This window comes from Nematostella vectensis, chromosome 2 (genome assembly GCF_932526225.1).
Source record: "Nematostella vectensis chromosome 2, jaNemVect1.1, whole genome shotgun sequence".
In the NCBI taxonomy this organism is placed as follows: Eukaryota; Metazoa; Cnidaria; class Anthozoa; order Actiniaria; family Edwardsiidae; genus Nematostella; species Nematostella vectensis.
In genome coordinates, this window is record NC_064035.1 from 8,215,817 (window position 1) to 8,233,134 (window position 17,318).

The window sequence follows — 17,318 nt, forward strand, 5'->3', positions numbered from 1 at the left end:
AAAACTACTACCTTACATATCTAGCCTGAGATTTGAAATAAATTTTTAAAAACACTGTCATTATCATCATTATCCTAAGAATCACCACCATAATATTATTACAATCATCATCTTTAATGTACCATCACCTTGGGACTATCATGAAATAGTACCATTTCTTTCAAGGTTCCAGTCTTCCTGGCCTTCTTCCTGTGAACTATAGTGTCTCCTTTATGCAGCTGACTTGTTTTCTGGAAGAGTTGAATGATGCCGTCAAAGAACTGTCTAAACATTATCACTCCAAGATCAGCATAGAGCATCAACTCCCAACAACCTCTCAGGTTAGATGGTTGATGGAATATTTCTCAAAGGAGAAAAGAAAATGAAATAATGGAAGTGGAAAGTAGGAATATGACTTTTGCTGGCCACTCCTTTGAACCCAATTCAAATTATTTTGCACATCATTTACAATGTAGAATTGGTGCCTCTCAAGTTTGGTCACTAAACAAAGACCATCTTAATCAATTTGTATGTCTTTTTTTTAGACTCTGAAAACCACTGACGAATGCATCATGTCTACATTTGTATACCTTATTACCACAACAGGAAAGGTATTCTTTGCAATATTTGTTAAATTAGATAAAACAATATGTAGTTACTATTTTTTTTGTCCTGTTATCTTTTAGATTGTCAAATTCATGAATAACAATCTGGACTTTTTGACAAGTAAATCAGTGCTGCGAACAAGGGGAGCAACTACTGCAACTGAAGCAGATGTAAGTATGCTCTCCTAAATACAGTAAAATATGTGTTATTTAACAAATAGATCTTTTTTCGTGTGTCTGTCCTCTAACAGATGCACAGATGACATTACAACATGGGGCAAAAAATACACAACGAGACGCTATTGAGTCCCCAGACTGTTCTTTAAGATAGCTGTGATGGCATCTGTGCAGAGCAGAGGGGCTAAAATAATGAGATCTGTTTGTTTTTTACAACAATTAAAGGTTTTCTTATGTTACAGTCTACTTTTGGGGTAACATGTGCGTATGCTTACGCAAAGCGTGCATGTGTCCTCTAATAACACATTTACCCTTGACCAATCAAGGAGGGAGATTTACGAGTGTTGATATCTGGATTGTGTTATCATCTTGTGACAGATTTTCCTGTTTTTCTTATACAGTTGACAACTTCTCCTATTGTGATCTCATTCCGACACCAGGCAGTAGATTACCTCAGCAAGATAAAAGCGGTTAGTAAGTGCACAAAGTAAGGAAGGTACGCAAGTGTAAAAGCTATGTAAGACTGAGTACTGCATGGTAGGCTGATTAAGGTTGTTCCTAATTTTACAAGAACCAGAGCAAACCTTCATATCTCATTACTTTTTTAGCCCCTTACAGTGTGAACCAAGCTTTACATTTAAGGCCTTTTATGTTTTTGCTACTGATCCCAATAGCCCTTACAGTGGGAACAAAGCTTTATGTTTAGGGCTTTTTATGTTTTCCTACTGATCCCATTACCCCTTACAGTGGTTACCAAGCTTTTTTGGTGGTAATGTTTTTAATTTCTTGGTAATTTCAGCCTTGCCCAGAGTCTGTTCCATACTCTCTTGCTGTACATAATAACAAAGTGTTGGCACATTCATCACAAAGCAAGGACACCCTTTCAGAACAGGTAACACAAACAACATTCTTGGGACTGCATATTTTGCGTAAAATGTAAATGTACAGTAGTTTTTGTTGTCTTACAGCTGATGTAGTTCAAGAATAAAGAGTTTCCTGTTTCTTCACATAATTTATGTATTTTTGTTCACCAAATGGCAGAAATGACCAATAGAATGAATGTATTAGCGTAGGGCTGGAAGATGCTGACAAACGTTTAGAACTTGTAGTATACTTCTGCCATGCCTTCAAAAAAGTCTTTATTCCTTTAATTGTTTACTTTGCATTCTTTATTCATTTAATACATTGTTTACTTTTCAGATCACACAGAATCAAGAGAGAATGTCTAAGCTGGAGCAGGTAGGGTAACATGATATTAATAATATGAAATAATGTTCTTTTTGGTGATTAATTAATGTTGTCTTCTGTGATCTAGGCTAAAGAACACTGGATGCTTGAAGCACAGCTGTTGCAAGTGAAGTATGAGAAAGAATCCAAGGTAAATATAGTGTGGTATATATAGCATGGTAAACAAAGTATGAGTATGGAATATATTGTATGGTATATATAGCGTATTATATAAAGTATGAGTATGGTATATATTGTATGGTATATATAGCATATTGTACAAAGTATAAGTATGGAATATATTGTATGGTATATATAGCGTATTATTTAAAGTATGAGTATAGTATATATTGTATAGTATATATAGCATATTATACAAAGTATGGGTACGGTATATATGCATATTATACAAAGTATAAGTATGGTAAGTATGGTATATATAGCATATTATACAAAGTATAAGTATGGAATTTATCGTATGGTATATATAGCATATTATACAAAGTATGAGTATGGAATTTATTGTATGGTATATATAGCATATTATACAAAGTATGAGTATGGAATATATTGTATGGTATATATAGCATATTATACAAAGTATGAGTATGGAATATATTGTATGGTATATATATAGCATATTACACAAAGTGTGGGTACGGTATATATTGTATGGTATATATAGCATATTATACAAAGTATGAGTAAGGTATATATTGTATGGTATATATAGCATATTATACAAAGTATGAGTATGGAATATATTGTATGGTATATATAGCATATTATACAAAGTATGAGTATGGAATATATTGTATGGTATATATAGCATATTATACAATGTATTAGTACGGTATATATTGTATGGTATATATAGCGTATTATACAAAGTATAAGTATGGAATATGTTGTATGGTATATATAGCATATTATACAAAGTATGAGTATGGAATATATTGTATGGTATATATAGCATATTATACAAAGTATGAGTATGGAATATATTATAATTAACAAATATACCATTTCCATTGAGGTGAATATTGGCGAAATATCGAGCCAAAGGCTCGAGGTAGATATTTTTTAAGCCAATATCTGCCGAAATCGAAATGTTATAATTGTTTTAGTGTATAAAACGAGCTTTAGAGCAATTTTCTTTTCGGAAACAATTGCAAATCAGCTGTTACACCCGCCATTTTGCTTGATTTTGGGGCGCAGGAAAATATCCACCTCCTACGAGGTGTATTTTGCATTTTATCCAGAGTTTCTCAACCAATCAAATCGCTTGTTCTTGCGAGGTTCCCGAGTTTTATATACTAATGGTATATATAGCATGTTATACAAAGTATGAGTATGGTATATATTGTATGATATATGTAGCATATTATATAAAGTACCAGTAAGGTATATATTGGTAGTTTGTGGTGATCAGGACATATTTATTTATCTATTGTTTTTCTCTTCCAGAGGGCTGAGCTTTTAGAAAAAGAAGTTCACAAATTAAAGCTGATGCCTAAATTACACGAAGTGAGTAATTAAGTAGAATCGCTACAAAAATAGGTTTGAAGGTTTATTTGATTTTTTTCAGCCTTTGCTCATCCATATGATCGATAAGAAACTACTGATGTTCATGTATGTTTTTACAGAGTGAAGACATCAAACAACCATCATCATTTTCATCAATATCTGAACGGCCTCCAACACCACCGACTGATGTAAGTAGCCATTTGTCGCCCACCACTTACTGTTAATCACCCTCTACTTACTTTTAGTCGACCACCCCTTAAGTAAGTACTGTTAGTCACCCACCACTAACTGTTAGTCACCCACCCCTTACTGTTAGTTACCCACCCCTTACTGTTAGTCACCCACCCCTTACTATTAGTCACCCACCCCTTACTGTTAGTTACCCACCCCTAACTGTAAGTTACCCACCCCTTACTGTTAGTCACCCACCCCTTACTGTTAGTCACCCACCCCTTACTGTTAGTCACCCACCCCTTACTGTAAGTTACCCACCCCTTACTGTTAGTCACCCACCCCTTACTGTTAGTCACCCACCCCTTACTGTAAGTTACCCACCCCTTACTGTAAGTTACCCACCCCTTACTATTAGTCACCCACCCCTTACTGTTAGTCACCCACCCCTTACTGTAAGTTACCCACCCCTTACTGTTAATCACCCACCCCTTACTGTAAGTTACCCACCCCTTACTGTTAGTCACCCACCCCTTACTGTTAGTCACCCACCCCTTACTATTAGTCACCCACCCCTTACCGTTAGTCACCCACCCCATACTGTTAGTTACCCACCCCTTACTATTAGTTACCCACCCCTTACTGTTAGTTACCCACCCCTTACTGTTAGTTACCCACCCCTTACTGTTAGTCACCCACCCCGTACTGTTAGTTACCCACCCCTTACTATTAGTCACCCACCCCTTACTGTTAGTCACCCACCCCTTACTGTTAGTTACCCACCCCTAACTGTAAGTTACCCACCCCTTACTGTTAGTCACCCACCCCGCACTGTTAGTCACCCACCCCTTACTGTAAGTTACCCACCCCTTACTGTTAGTCACCCACCCCTTACTATTAGTCACCCACCCTTTACTGTTAGTCACCCACCCCTTACTGTAAGTTACCCACCCCTTACTGTAAGTTACCCATCCCTTACTGTTAGTCACCCACCCCGTACTGTTAGTCACCTCCCAATTACTTTTAGTCACCAACAAAGTGCTGTTTGTCACCCACCAAATGCCATTAGTCACCCGCAATTTGCCGCTTGAAAACCGTCATTTGTCTCTTTATCAAAGCGGAACCAATTCAAGTAATAAAAAAACTATACTGAAGTGACCGTTGCAGCCTACTCATATTTCCTCTAACATTTTTCTTTCGTCCATTTATAGTTGGGAGAAGTTTTGACAGTTACGGATGAGGTTTGTAGCATTCTCAAGTTTACCATGATCCTGAGCTATCTCAGAAACTAGACTTCTGCGCTTTCAAATGTGAATTCGATGTGAATTTTAAAACTAGACTTCTGCGATTTCAGATGTGAATTAGATGTGATTTCTAAAACTAGACTTCTGCGATTTCAGATTTAAAAAATTGAAAAGTGAACAGGTATATTTCTGTGTAATGTGAATAAAAAATAGACAAAACTCTAAAGCAATCTTGCACAAAAGAGCTATCCGGTAAGGCCCGCACGGACCCGTGTTTCCCACGGTCGACCACACGTACGAGGTCAAATAAACAACGTCCGGCGTTTCTCATTGGCTGAACTTCTTGTTTTTCAAAATGTTTACGGTGTTCAAGCCAAATCTGATTGGTCACAAAGATGTTCAGCATGACGCACTTTCTGTGTCCTCACTGTAAAGTGTAAAGGTATCCCCACTAACGTTCCGGTGTATATTGACAGACCTCGGAAGAACAGACCCGTGAAAACCTGATCAAGAGTCACTTTACTTCTCGAATCACAGAATTGAGCTCACAGGTATGCTTATGCCAAAAGTCTTGTCACGACGCTAAGATCCGTTTTTTAGTGTTTTTTTTTTTGCTGTTTAGTTGCAGTTAGTAGATGGCAAGGCTGCCTCGTTTGGTACTGAGGTAAGTTTCACAAAGCACAATGTGGCTGGCGAAGCACTAAAAAGACGGTTTGACGGGGGAGGACTGGCGAGGCACTAAAAATATGGTTTGAAGGGAGTAGGGGGTTTGAAGAAAAGATGTTTCAAAGGGTGGAGGATTGGCGAATACTAAAAAGATGGCTCAAGGGAGGTGGATTGTCGAAGCACTAAAAGGGTGGTTTGACAAGAGGAGGACAGGCGAAGCACCGAAATAGATGGCTTTACAATGGAAGGACGGGCGAAGCTGTCGTTGTTGTTAAAGTCTTGCTGTTGTTGATTTTATTTAGTGTCGTGCACTGTACAAAAGGGCAAATCATTTCTAATCGAAGACTTGCAGTTTTTTAGTTAAGGTCTTGCTGTTGCTGTTATTGAAGTCTTGGTGCTGTTGTTGTTATTGAAATCTTGTTGCTGTTGTTGTTATTGAAATCTTGTTGCTGTTGTTATTGAAATCTTTTTGCTGTTGTTGTTCTTTATATCTTGTTGTTGTTGTTTATGAAATCTTGTTGTTGCTGTTGTTGTTAGTGTCGTTCGCTGTACAAAAGGATAAAGCAAGCAGACAAGAACAAGTCGGACCTCAGCATGGAGCTGCAGGTTGCCAAAGGTCGAGTTAAAGAGATCCAGGTATGAGACAATACTGCCATGTTTGTTATTTCCTTCAATGCTTTTCTTGCCCGTTGCTTGCGAAGAAGTTTTTCCACAAACCTGCAAAAATGTATGTAGCAACAATGACTGGACTATTAGAACGAGAATGGGTCGAAATTCCCCTTATGTTTAGCCAAATATGCAAATAAATATCCTATTTTTAAAATATTTTTAAAAATATAGTGTGCATGCCAGAGGATATGAGTCCAGAAAAAAATTTGTATTTCACCACTCTAAGACTCAAATAAACAATACAATAGAAAAACGTTGTAGGCGTTACGATAAATCGGTTTTTAACTTGGTCCTTCGAGCCGGACTGACAATATAGAGCCCTTGTCAGCCACACCATTGTTATATTTTCATAATTGAAAGAGAAATCATTTGAGAAATTCACGAAATGATAATCTAAACTAAAGATTTATAATTCATTTACTACGTTTAATCGAAATCATTGCAATAGCTTTCCAAAATCACTCGATGGAAATGGATGCTTTTTTACACAACTTTTTTATGTAAGATGGTGGCTGACTTTTAGAGGTTAGCCCTAGGTCTCAGATCCTCGACGGACAGATGAAATGATCTTCGCAATAAGTTTGCACGCCCTGTTGCAAAAACAACAACAACCACGCTGACTATCGTCCGTAGTTAAAAAAGATCACAGCTTTAAAGAAGGCCAATCACGCCGCCATTTTATCACTCATTTGCGAGTCAAAAAAAGCATCAATTTCCATTGGCTAATTCAAGCAAGTAAACAAGATATTTTCAATAAAATATCGTCAAAAACACATCAGTCATCATTCGTAGATTGTTATTTTGAAGTTTCCTTGCGAATAAACCGCTGTATTTTCAATAATAAACAATAACAAAGGAGTCGGTGATTGACATTGGTGACCTATCACGTAAGCTGATCCCATAGACGGAAAAACATGACATCACACTTCAAATAAGCCCATTTCACATCTGATAAGGCGGAAATTTTTCTAATTACTCAGTTCGCAATAGCAAACAAAATATCAAATGCGACTTTTTTCAAATTGATGCGACTTTTGGTAAAGTGTCATTAAAATTTGAGCTTTTCATCCTTGAATCCGTGCATAGCGCAAAGATGATCAAGGAAAAAAAATCTAAAAAGCCAAAAAACTCGGTAAGTGCATTTCGGTCTCGAGATATTTGTGTTTTGAAAATCAGTCGCCGGTAATACAAGGAACCGATGGCCATCGTAAAAAAACGTGTCTTCTTTCCCTATCTAGAATTGCGCATTTTCCAGGTTTTTCCGCCATGTCGATCCCATATTTCTATATGTATTTACTTGGGCTTATGTTTCCATAGGACGAGCTAGAGGTCACTAAACGTAACTACGAGACACAGTTGTCCATGATGAGTGAACATTTGTGCGGAATGAACGAGAAGCTCACCACCCAGCAGGATGAAATCGAGGCCTTGAAGGGACGAGCTACAAAGAAGGGGAAGAAATAATTTGTGCGTCACCCAAAATAACGGTGTCACGCAACAAATCAAGAATCGAGGCCTTGAAGGGACGAGCTACAAAAAAGGGGAAGAAATAGATCATGCGTCACGCAAAAAACGCGGTGTCACAAAGCAAATAAAAAGATCGGGTATATAAAAGGACGAGCTACAATGAAGAGGAAGAAATAAATCATGCGTAACGGTGTCACGCAACGAATCAAGAAATGGAGGCTTTGAAAGAACGAGCTACAAAGAAGAGGAAGAAATAGATCATGCGTTACGCAAATTAACGATGTGTTACAAGGCAAATAAAAAGATCGAGTATATAAAAGGACGAGCTACAAAGAAGGGGGAGACGTGCGACGCGCGCGTCACCCAAAAAAAATAAAACGATGTGTCATGCATTGAAAGGACGAGCTGCAAGAATGGGAAAAATGAATCATGCCACCGCATACCCAAGATCGGCTAAGGGGGGTGGGGGAGGGTATATGGAAAAAGGATAGTATTTGACGAGCATTTAAACAGGAATGACCCACTTTTTCGCGGCCAAGGGTGCCCCCCCTCAGGGGTACGCGCCCATCATGCAACGCATCTAAAGATTGCGTTGTTGATTACCAAGAAAGATTACAGGAAAATTAAAATCAATATTCATCGGACGAAATAAATTTATAAAATATAGCGTAGAAACATAAATAAAGGAGACCATAGTAAAATAAAAACAGAATAAATCGTTTTAATTGGGTCGAGTTGATGATCGAACATCAAAATATTCGCCATTTTTACGCTGAGCCCCCGCTCATTGGCAAACGCCCATGTTAGCTTGCGTCTCCTAAATCTTAATTATTTTGTTTGTTTATCAACTCGACCCAATCCCCACAATCAGGGCTTCTGGAATTACGCGCTTGTGTGGAAGCGCGTAAATTAGCTTTTTCCGCGTAATCCACAAATTTGCGCGTAATTTGGCTAAATTTTGAAAGACAAAACATTTAATTGCACAGATGATGTGTTCTTTTAGGGTTCTTACCTCTATTTCTCGTAAAAAAAGAGAGATATTCTTCGTCAGAGTGCGATGTTTCGAACTGAATTTCAAAAACAAATAAAATGACTATGCGTTCTTTGCTAAACCGCGAAGGCCTAGGACTAATAATAAAATACCTTTTTTAATTGGCTGTTGCTAGGAGCCAATGAAAACTTGCCTTTTCACGCAAAAAAAAAAAACAACACATTTTCAAGTTTTTCGTGCTTTCCTTCGGTACAAAATGTAGTTTGGGCGTGACAGTTGATATTCCGTGTAATTTAGCGCGTAATTCAGTAAAGAATCCCGCAAAATTTCGATTTTTAAAGAAAAATGTATTGCAAGATCCCGCGTAATTTAGCGCGTAATGATTGATTTTCCGCATAATTTAGCGCGTAATTTTGAGTTTTTTTCCGCGTAATTCCAGGAGCCCTGCACAATGGCAAATACACACCTTTCAGGTGGAGCTCATCTTTAAATTTTTTTAGGGGCGGCGAACAGCTTAGTTAGGAAGTTTCTTTGGACATCCCGTGGTTTATGGACTTCTTGGATAGTCTCACCCCCCACAAGGCCAACAACAGGAAACCCAAACTACTGGAACTAAGCTAGTAGAGTGGTTTTCAAAGACCCGTGAAATACTATTTAGTTTATTTAGTACCAATACACTGTAATGTCTTTGTTCTCTTTTGTTCCGGCTTGACTGTTACACTTTAACGGTTACATTTTGTTCCACAGGATTTTGAAAAACACTCTACTTGTTTTTGTTATTCAAAAAAAAAAAATCTAGAGTCTTAGGTATCATATGGAGAAGAGGTAGTATCTGATGATCCTTCAATAACAAACAACCCACTTATAAGGCACCAATAACTAAAGGTTAAGGGCAAACTGGCAAACTTGGACATGAATACAGAGTACATAACATACAGTAGATAGGGTTTCAGGTTAGGAGATGAAAATCTATACAAGCATAACTTAATGATGTTGTCATTCTTGGGTGGGTCAACCTCAACAATTGAACAGATGTAATGCAATCTAAAGACGTGACTAGTTCATGACATGCTGTGATGTCTTGTGATCAATTCAGAGAAACAAAAAAATTATCTTTTTTATCCAAATAAAACTATCTTTGTACACAGAGCACACCTCAAAATCAAACAATGTTGACCTAACAGAACTCATATTTTACAAGTGCTATTTATAATGTCTGATTAACACAGCCAGGTATACTACTCCTGATGCATCCCCTTTAAAGAACTACTTGCAAAGACCAAGATGCCATAATCATTTATTCTTTTTTAAGCTCAAAAACGAATAAAAACTAAGCCACTAAGCCATCCCTCCCATGTATGATGTATAAGCACTGAATGCAATAATTATAAAAATGAATTCATTCATGATTTTAACAAGTGAATCAGACAATACACTTATTATAACAGCAGAATCCAGGAAGTAAAATAATTCAAGATTACATTACAACTGTTTTACATCAAAATCTTTGACTTTGAATGAACAGCTTTTATTCAAGTATAAAACCGATACAAATGCATTGAAATTCAAGCAATAATGCTTGTTACTAATCGATCACTTAGCCTCCTCAGGCATGGGTACAATTGCAATTGGCACATGGGCGTGGTGAAGCACATAGTCACTAACACTACCCAGCAGGGTGCGACGTAATGTGTTCAGACCACGTGTGCCCATGATGATCAGATCAACCTTCTTGTTTCTCGCATGTTCACAAATCCTCTCGCCTGGTTTGTTGTCTGGATCTAGTAGTGGTTCAAATTCATGTTTCATCTATGAAAGGACAGCAGAATAATATGCAATGATTACAAAGATGACATCTTGACATGGCTAACTAAACCATTGCAATATCAACTTTGCATTTACAACGTTTGTATGTAACTATGGCAAAAAATCAACTGTTGATCTTAAATATCATAGACTTATCATTTAATTGTGCATCACTTAGGTTTGAGGGTGTCAGTGAGGTGGGGGAATTGGGTGGCACAATATAGACATACTTAAAATCCTTGGGGTTTTAGTATTTAAAAGAAATGAAAAAAAGGGATGTTAAATCTAACAGCTATCCACCTTGGTTGGGACAACTGTCATCTCGAAGTATTCCTCTTCCTTATTGGCTCGCTCATTAGTCTTCTTGAGGATTTCTTCCCATTAAAAATAAGGATATTTTTACTCGGACTTCTGTTATCATTGAGATGACAACAACAATGTAATGTGTGCAACATAAACTAATGCTGTTAAATTGTCTGGGTAAATTTTAATTGTGCATCACTTAGGTTTGAGGGTGTCAGTGAGGTGGGGGAATTGGGTGGCACAATATAGACATACTTAAAATCCTTGGGGTTTTAGTATTTAAAAGAAATGAAAAAAAGGGATGTTAAATCTAACAGCTATCCACCTTGGTTGGGACAACTGTCATCTCGAAGTATTCCTCTTCCTTATTGGCTCGCTCATTAGTCTTCTTGAGGATTTCTTCCCATTCTTCATGGGGAACTGTGATTCCAGCTGTTGAAATTACAAGATTATCAGACTATGGGGTCTTTCTCCCATGTCTAGATGGTCAGACCAAACTTGGAGGACTTGTGATGTTAGTTCTAAGTACAACTAAACAACATTTAAGCTTGGTGACTCACATGACATTCTTTCTATGCTTATGTGCCTGTAAACATTTACTTGGTTTCCAGGGACCAGGATTTAGCCATTTATATGTTACCTATGAACAACTGTCCGTTGCAGCAAGAATAGTATACAAGTACACAAATGGTTTCGGGCAAGAGAAAGTGTCTGTTTAACCTGAGATTTTTAACAAAGTTTAACAGCAGAAAAGTTTGATATTTTCTTCAAATACATACCTTTGAATGAAAACGTTGGCAGGCTTGGCTGCTGTTTGACAATACATCCATATAACATATCATCATCACGTTTGCATTTTTTCAAGTACCCTAAAAATAAGCTTAGATGAGTAATGAGTGCAAACTCCATTTTTCACATAATTCCCCTGGCTTAAACCTGCTGTTGAAAAACTTTTATTTGACATTCCCTTTAGTTTACTAAAGTAGTTGATATGTAGTCTTAGATAATTATTATAATCGTCATTTCATTATTGAAATTTATGGCAGAAATTCCACAACATTAAGATTCTGAAATGATGAAAATCAAGGAGTATATACCCCTATTGAAAATTATTTAAGGGACTTTGAGCCAGGTTCTTAGATATGAGGTTTGACCAGGTCAAAAAGATGCAGATAAGAAGATGAGATTTGCACGGTTTCATTCTATGTTTAATGATAATACATGGATCATGTATGAGTTAATATTTTAGCATTTACTAAAGATTGGCCTGTACATTGGTAAATACTGAGAAATAAGCAGAGACATTAAAGAAACAGAAAAAGAGGTTGCAGAAGCCCTCTGAGTTACAAGCAACATCAGATTTTAACAAGCATACACTTGTATCTCTAAAGCACATTATAAATCATTTGACAGGCAGTGTAAAGAATCACAATACGAAATCGAGATATATATGTATGGCTTTTTGGTTGACAGGTAGCAGTGGCAACCATTTTTTATGCTTCCCACTACAAACAAAACAACAGACAACACACTAACAACAAAAGCAGTAATATTCCCAAACTAAGAAATATCCAAAAATACCATCTAGGGTACTTATATAAAGGAGATCAAAGAATTTGCATATTATGGCGGGATATTAAGCACAGTCATGCATTTATAATGACAAACCCAGAAAATAAAGATGTTCCAGTACAAATATAGAAAATAATAGGCTCTGTACAAAAGTTGTACAATAAAAAGTACATGAGTGGGAAATCGAAAGATGATCTGGGATAAGGAATCTATATTATCACTCCAAACATGGACCATGTGATTTGCAGAAGGTTCTTTTAGAACATACCAACGAAACGAACGCTTTGATTCGAAAATTATATGAGAAACCTTCTTAACTGAATCTTAGAAATTTACCGTAAAAAAGACAGGAAAGTGGGGAGTCGAAATATCTCAATTGTGAATATTTTGACGCATAAGGGAGTTTGAAATTATCTGCTATCCAATAATGTTGACCTCCTTTGGAAAGCGACCCCAAAAGGCACTAGTCCAACTTTGAAATAAAGTGTAGAACTTGTGCTACATAAACAGTAACTTACAATCAAGAGCCGCATGACTGTGCTCACTCCCGTCTACTGCTACCAGAACTTTTCTTGACATTTTCTCGTAGGAAATACAGAGTAGTTTTCGAGTAAGTATGGAGTAAGCGTTCACAGCACGCCAAATACGTGTGGATAAACAGGTTATATGAGCAGCCTTCTGATTGGATGAAACTCGTCATCCAACTTTCTTTGTTAGTATAAACCATTCAAAAGTTTCGATAGAAAAATTGAATGACACATCCCAACCTGTAAAACTCGGAAACGTAAAAATCCCAAACTATCAAGGAACGAGTCAGTGGATTTCTTTTTTTTTTTCAGATTTGAGCAGTTTACTAGATTTTTCCTTTTTTTATTTATCAAGTGATTTTTATATGAGCTCTCTGTTTTCTCTCCCTACCTACCCCACCCCCATCTTTACCCCCACCCCTCCCCTAAATTTACGCATGTCGCCTGGCACGAGAGTTCAGCCAACCCTTGACTGAGTCATCAACATGACGATGCTTCTTTAACAAGTTTGAAAGTAGAAAACAGTTTATTTCTGCAATATTAACCTAGTTTTATTGGAACTTAAAGCCAACTTCTTGATGTTCTTGTTCATGTGATAATGGCAACAAGTCCTAAAGAGAGAAATGTTGTTTTGATTCCTGTTGATGGTAGCAAAAACAGTATACGAGCATTCGATTGTGAGTAGAAGTCCGAAATCCTTCTGTTACTAATGTTATTGACGATATATCTCATCCATTTTTTATCGTACGTATCCGATATTTTGATTCCTGTTATCAAAGCTTTTGGTTTAACTCTGATGCAAGTTTACAGTGTATAATTTGTGTAATTCATAACAGTCTCTCATCTCTCATGTATCTCTTAGTCATTTATTTTGAAAAGTATACTAATAGTTGAGACTAATATTTAAGTACGATAAAATAATAATAATTACAGTGCGTCTTTTAAGTATCAGATTTTGAGTTTTGTGATTAAATTATAATGTTTTAAGAAACCCCTCAAGCTAAAACACTGCTGTGGGGTCTTTGTGTTTTATCACAATCAAGTTTACTAAATTGCATAAAAGACTGTACGTAATAGCCTAAAAAAATAAGGATATTTTTACTCGGACTTCTGTTATCATTGAGATGACAACAACAATGTAATGTGTGCAACATAAACTAATGCTGTTAAATTGTCTGGGTAAATTTTTGAAGTGTTATTTAATCAGTTCACAAATTAATTGATTTTGTCTTTAAATAGCATGTGGACAAGGAGTAAAATCTTTGCTGTCACAAATATTGGGTAATGCTTCATACACTTGTGTGAGAAGCAGCTTTTTGCCTCAATTCAAAAAGGCGATTTGCACTTTCTGATCCTTTGACCTTTTGAGTGGCAAATTCAAGCCAAAATTTAAACCCAGAAATTACTGCACCTGTCACTCAAGAGAACAAAAAAAAAATAATAAAACCTCCAAATGAAAATAAGCCTTTTCTGACTAAGAATTTTTCTAGCTTTTTCGTAAGTGCTGAATAAGTTCTTTTTGTTGTTGGTATTTTGCCACTAAAAGCCTTTAAGCACACAAGTTTGACAGGCACTTATTGTGCACCTTATGTTTTTTTCATTTCCGAGTTGAGATTAGTTTTGGTGGCCGAAGCCATTTCGCAGTTACAGCAGCAGTTAAACTGCTGCTGATGATAGTGCGGAAAAGCACCAGGTGTTAGGCAAGCAGACAAGGGATACATACGAACAAACGCTCTTAATCAACAACCACTTAAAGCTAAGAAACAATTTGAACTTTATTCAATTGCTGGCTTTGCGTTTATCAGTATTTTCTCAGTTAAAAGTAGCTAAGAAGGCAATCCACTCTGATGTTGTTTTGGTTGTGATCGATCTAAAGCTGTGACAGGAGCAGAATTGGAAAAATTCAAAAGTCATGATTGACGTCCACCAAAACACAGTTGCAACTCGTAAATGAAAGGCACAGGGTGCATGTGAGACTGAAAATGAGTGTAATGCATATCACTCATTTGATTTTCTGGGCTATTTTAAATAATTAACTTTATCTTGATCTGCTGTCTGGTGTAATGAAATAAGATCACAATAATAGGGTACTAAAATGGCTAATAGTCCCAGCTCTTCCCTTCCTGCAGTCCCAAGAACCATGCACAATAAGTTGACTGTACCAATCAGGTCTCATGTAAACACAAACTGCAAATGTATTCACAGTCTAGTATCAATAGCAGTCTGTCGTCTATCCTTGGAACAGAGTTTATAAAAGAGTGACTCCATAAAGGAGATTTCTGATTCCTTTTGATCCAAAATATTGAGTCTTCTGGATTCCTTTTTATTTGTATTGTAATTTGGACAGACCTTATCTATTTACCATTAATACTGGTTTATTAGAAAAGTGTTGCTTTATCCTTACAGGGTACAAAGATCATTATCACCAAGAGAATGACAAAGTTCTCATTGTTAGTGCATATGAAATACCCCCTATGCAAGCTGCAAAACATGGTAAGAACTCCAAAAATATATAACACTGATTGGTTGAGGGTGTACTTCTATAGTGCTATGCAGGCCTGTACCCAGGTGTTTCACCCTTAGCAACGGCACATGGAAATGCCACTTCTGGTTTGCAATAGACATGCTATTTGTAGACGAAACTATAAAGCATAAAGCGAATAAGATTTTAAAAAATAGCATTCCAGAAAAAAAATCTATAAGTTAGTACAACTTTTTTGTAGCCAAATCCGATATTAAACAACCTGTTGAGATACTGCAATGGCATAATCCCTCTCCCCCCCCCTTTCTGGAAAAATCAGGTCCACGTTTTTGGATTTTGAACCCCCAAGAAAATTTCTGGTACAGGGGCCTGAAATTTTGCCAGCAATTTAGAAATTCAAGAGTACTCTAGCCATGTTTTTAAGATTTTCATTATAATATTCCTTTCATTTTTAGCAAGTGTAGATTTTAAAAACCAGTTGCTGGAGTGGCAAATTCTACGGCAGAAAGCTGAAGACAAAGCACGCAGCATTCTAAAAGTATTCGAGCAGCGTTGTTTGCCTTTCAAGGTATTCAGAAATGTTCTTCCATAAAGTAGTTTGCATGATTTTAAACTAAAAGACATGCTAACATCATTTATGAAGGGACCTTCCATTTGATATCTGAGGGGCTCCAAAACTACTTGTTCAGTCCTTAGCTTTTGCTCAGGTATCTCCCCCTACTAGCTAGGACCCTGCCCAAAGGCATCAGCACGAATGGGACCAGGTCTCATGCAAGGTGTTCTCAGACACCATTTTATGGCATATCTATCCCCCTGCTAGCTATAACTTGGCTTGTACACCATTTTGTCCCATATATCCCCCTTCTAGCTTTACCATTTTCTCCCATATCTTCCCCTGCTAGCTCAACTACTGCTGTGATTGGTATATTCAGCACACTTTTGTTCCACTCCATAAATAAGCTTGTCTTATCTGTACATTCTGTAGGAGTTAATTTCCTACCGTCTCCTACCTGGAGGAGGGAAGGCAGGGGAAGTGATCATAGGAATAGCCAAGCAAGAGAATGTTGATGAAATAATCATAGGCTCTAGAGGCCTCAGCAAGTTCAGGAGGACGATTTTAGGCAGTGTTAGTGACTATGTGGTGCACCATGCTAGTGTGCCTGTTATAGTCGTACCACCTGGTTAACAGATTTTATATTTAGGGGGCTACTACCACTGACGAAGAGCTTTCACCAGCAGAACAATATCATTGTCAGACTCTTCATTAGTTGTGGTAATATGTTGTAATTTCTGTTAATCTTGTTGAACAGGTTGTACAAATGACTTCGAATCTATAGGACATTGCACTGGGATGTATTACTGGCTATGTATGTGGGATCAGGGATCGGCTTTATTTTGAAGATCAGATATCAAAACTAGGTTGGATCATTTTGAAAATATTGGGATCACAATGATTTTCTGGAGACCTTTGGAACATATGATTATGGGATCAGTGATCACGATTTCACTCAATTTAGGGATAAAGGATCATTTTTTATCCTTTGGATCAGGATCATTTAAAAATGTATATAACACCGTTACTCCTCAAAATAAAGGACGTTGTCATGGGGTTTGGTTATGGAAGATGCTGGTGGTTCCTAACAAAAAAATTGAGTATTAGGAATGAGCTATTGCTATTGATACAATTAATTATAAAAGAATAATTGTTGGGAACATCGTTAGTGTAGTTTTCAGTTTAACCCTGCAAAGCAGGAATAAATATTTATTATTGAGGACTATATGTACTAATAGAGCTTAGAACCTTGATGTAATGATTCTTGAAATGATGACCATCTCGCGTGAGATAGTTAACATCCCGGTTATCAGCAACGCAGGATATCATCTCGATTGTCGAGATTTTTCATT

General features: G+C 36.9%; 3 protein-coding genes across 6 annotated transcripts in view; 2 read left to right on the forward strand and 1 right to left on the reverse strand.

The window, feature by feature from the left end:
* The window catches only part of LOC5514295 (protein phosphatase 1 regulatory subunit 21), a 34,104-nt gene extending 25,671 nt beyond the window's left edge, over positions 1–8,433 (forward strand). The window contains exons 17-30 of one of the 2 annotated variants that reach the window (XM_048723406.1): positions 166–320; positions 525–590; positions 666–755; positions 1,163–1,231; positions 1,561–1,653; positions 1,962–2,000; positions 2,077–2,139; positions 3,456–3,515; positions 3,635–3,703; positions 4,898–4,927; positions 5,407–5,481; positions 5,553–5,594; positions 6,134–6,232; positions 7,583–8,433. In XM_048723406.1, the coding sequence (XP_048579363.1) occupies positions 166–320; positions 525–590; positions 666–755; positions 1,163–1,231; positions 1,561–1,653; positions 1,962–2,000; positions 2,077–2,139; positions 3,456–3,515; positions 3,635–3,703; positions 4,898–4,927; positions 5,407–5,481; positions 5,553–5,594; positions 6,134–6,232; positions 7,583–7,729 (1,097 nt within the window). In that variant the 3' untranslated portion in view covers positions 7,730–8,433. Of the gene's footprint in view, positions 1–165; positions 321–524; positions 591–665; positions 756–1,162; positions 1,232–1,560; positions 1,654–1,961; positions 2,001–2,076; positions 2,140–3,455; positions 3,516–3,634; positions 3,704–4,897; positions 4,928–5,406; positions 5,482–5,552; positions 5,595–5,898; positions 6,233–7,582 lie in introns of those variants that run through there. The other variant, XM_048723407.1, reaches the window with a different exon arrangement.
* Positions 8,434–10,004: 1,571 nt separating this feature from the next.
* On the reverse strand, positions 10,005–13,079 carry LOC5514304 (universal stress protein YxiE). 2 transcript variants are annotated; one of them, XM_048723854.1, is made up of 5 exons: positions 12,923–13,079; positions 11,612–11,701; positions 11,179–11,264; positions 10,830–10,850; positions 10,005–10,532 (listed from the first exon to the last, which is right to left on the reverse strand). In XM_048723854.1, exons 1-5 carry the CDS (start codon positions 12,981–12,983, stop codon positions 10,317–10,319), a joined length of 474 nt encoding a protein of 157 aa, XP_048579811.1. In that variant the 5' UTR covers positions 12,984–13,079; the 3' UTR covers positions 10,005–10,316. The 2 variants fall into 2 exon arrangements, with proteins under 2 accessions (XP_048579811.1, XP_001634491.1); XM_001634441.3 differs by lacking the exon at positions 10,830–10,850 and having other exon boundaries at positions 11,158–11,264.
* Positions 13,080–13,366: 287 nt separating this feature from the next.
* LOC5514294 (universal stress protein Slr1101) lies at positions 13,367–17,102 on the forward strand. 2 transcript variants are annotated; one of them, XM_048724146.1, is made up of 4 exons: positions 13,367–13,608; positions 15,338–15,424; positions 15,869–15,981; positions 16,616–17,102. In XM_048724146.1, exons 1-4 carry the CDS (start codon positions 13,530–13,532, stop codon positions 16,679–16,681), a joined length of 345 nt encoding a protein of 114 aa, XP_048580103.1. In that variant the 5' UTR covers positions 13,367–13,529; the 3' UTR covers positions 16,682–17,102. The 2 variants fall into 2 exon arrangements, with proteins under 2 accessions (XP_048580103.1, XP_001634541.2); XM_001634491.3 differs by having other exon boundaries at positions 13,371–13,608; positions 16,399–17,102.
* The last annotated feature ends 216 nt before the right edge of the window (positions 17,103–17,318 follow it).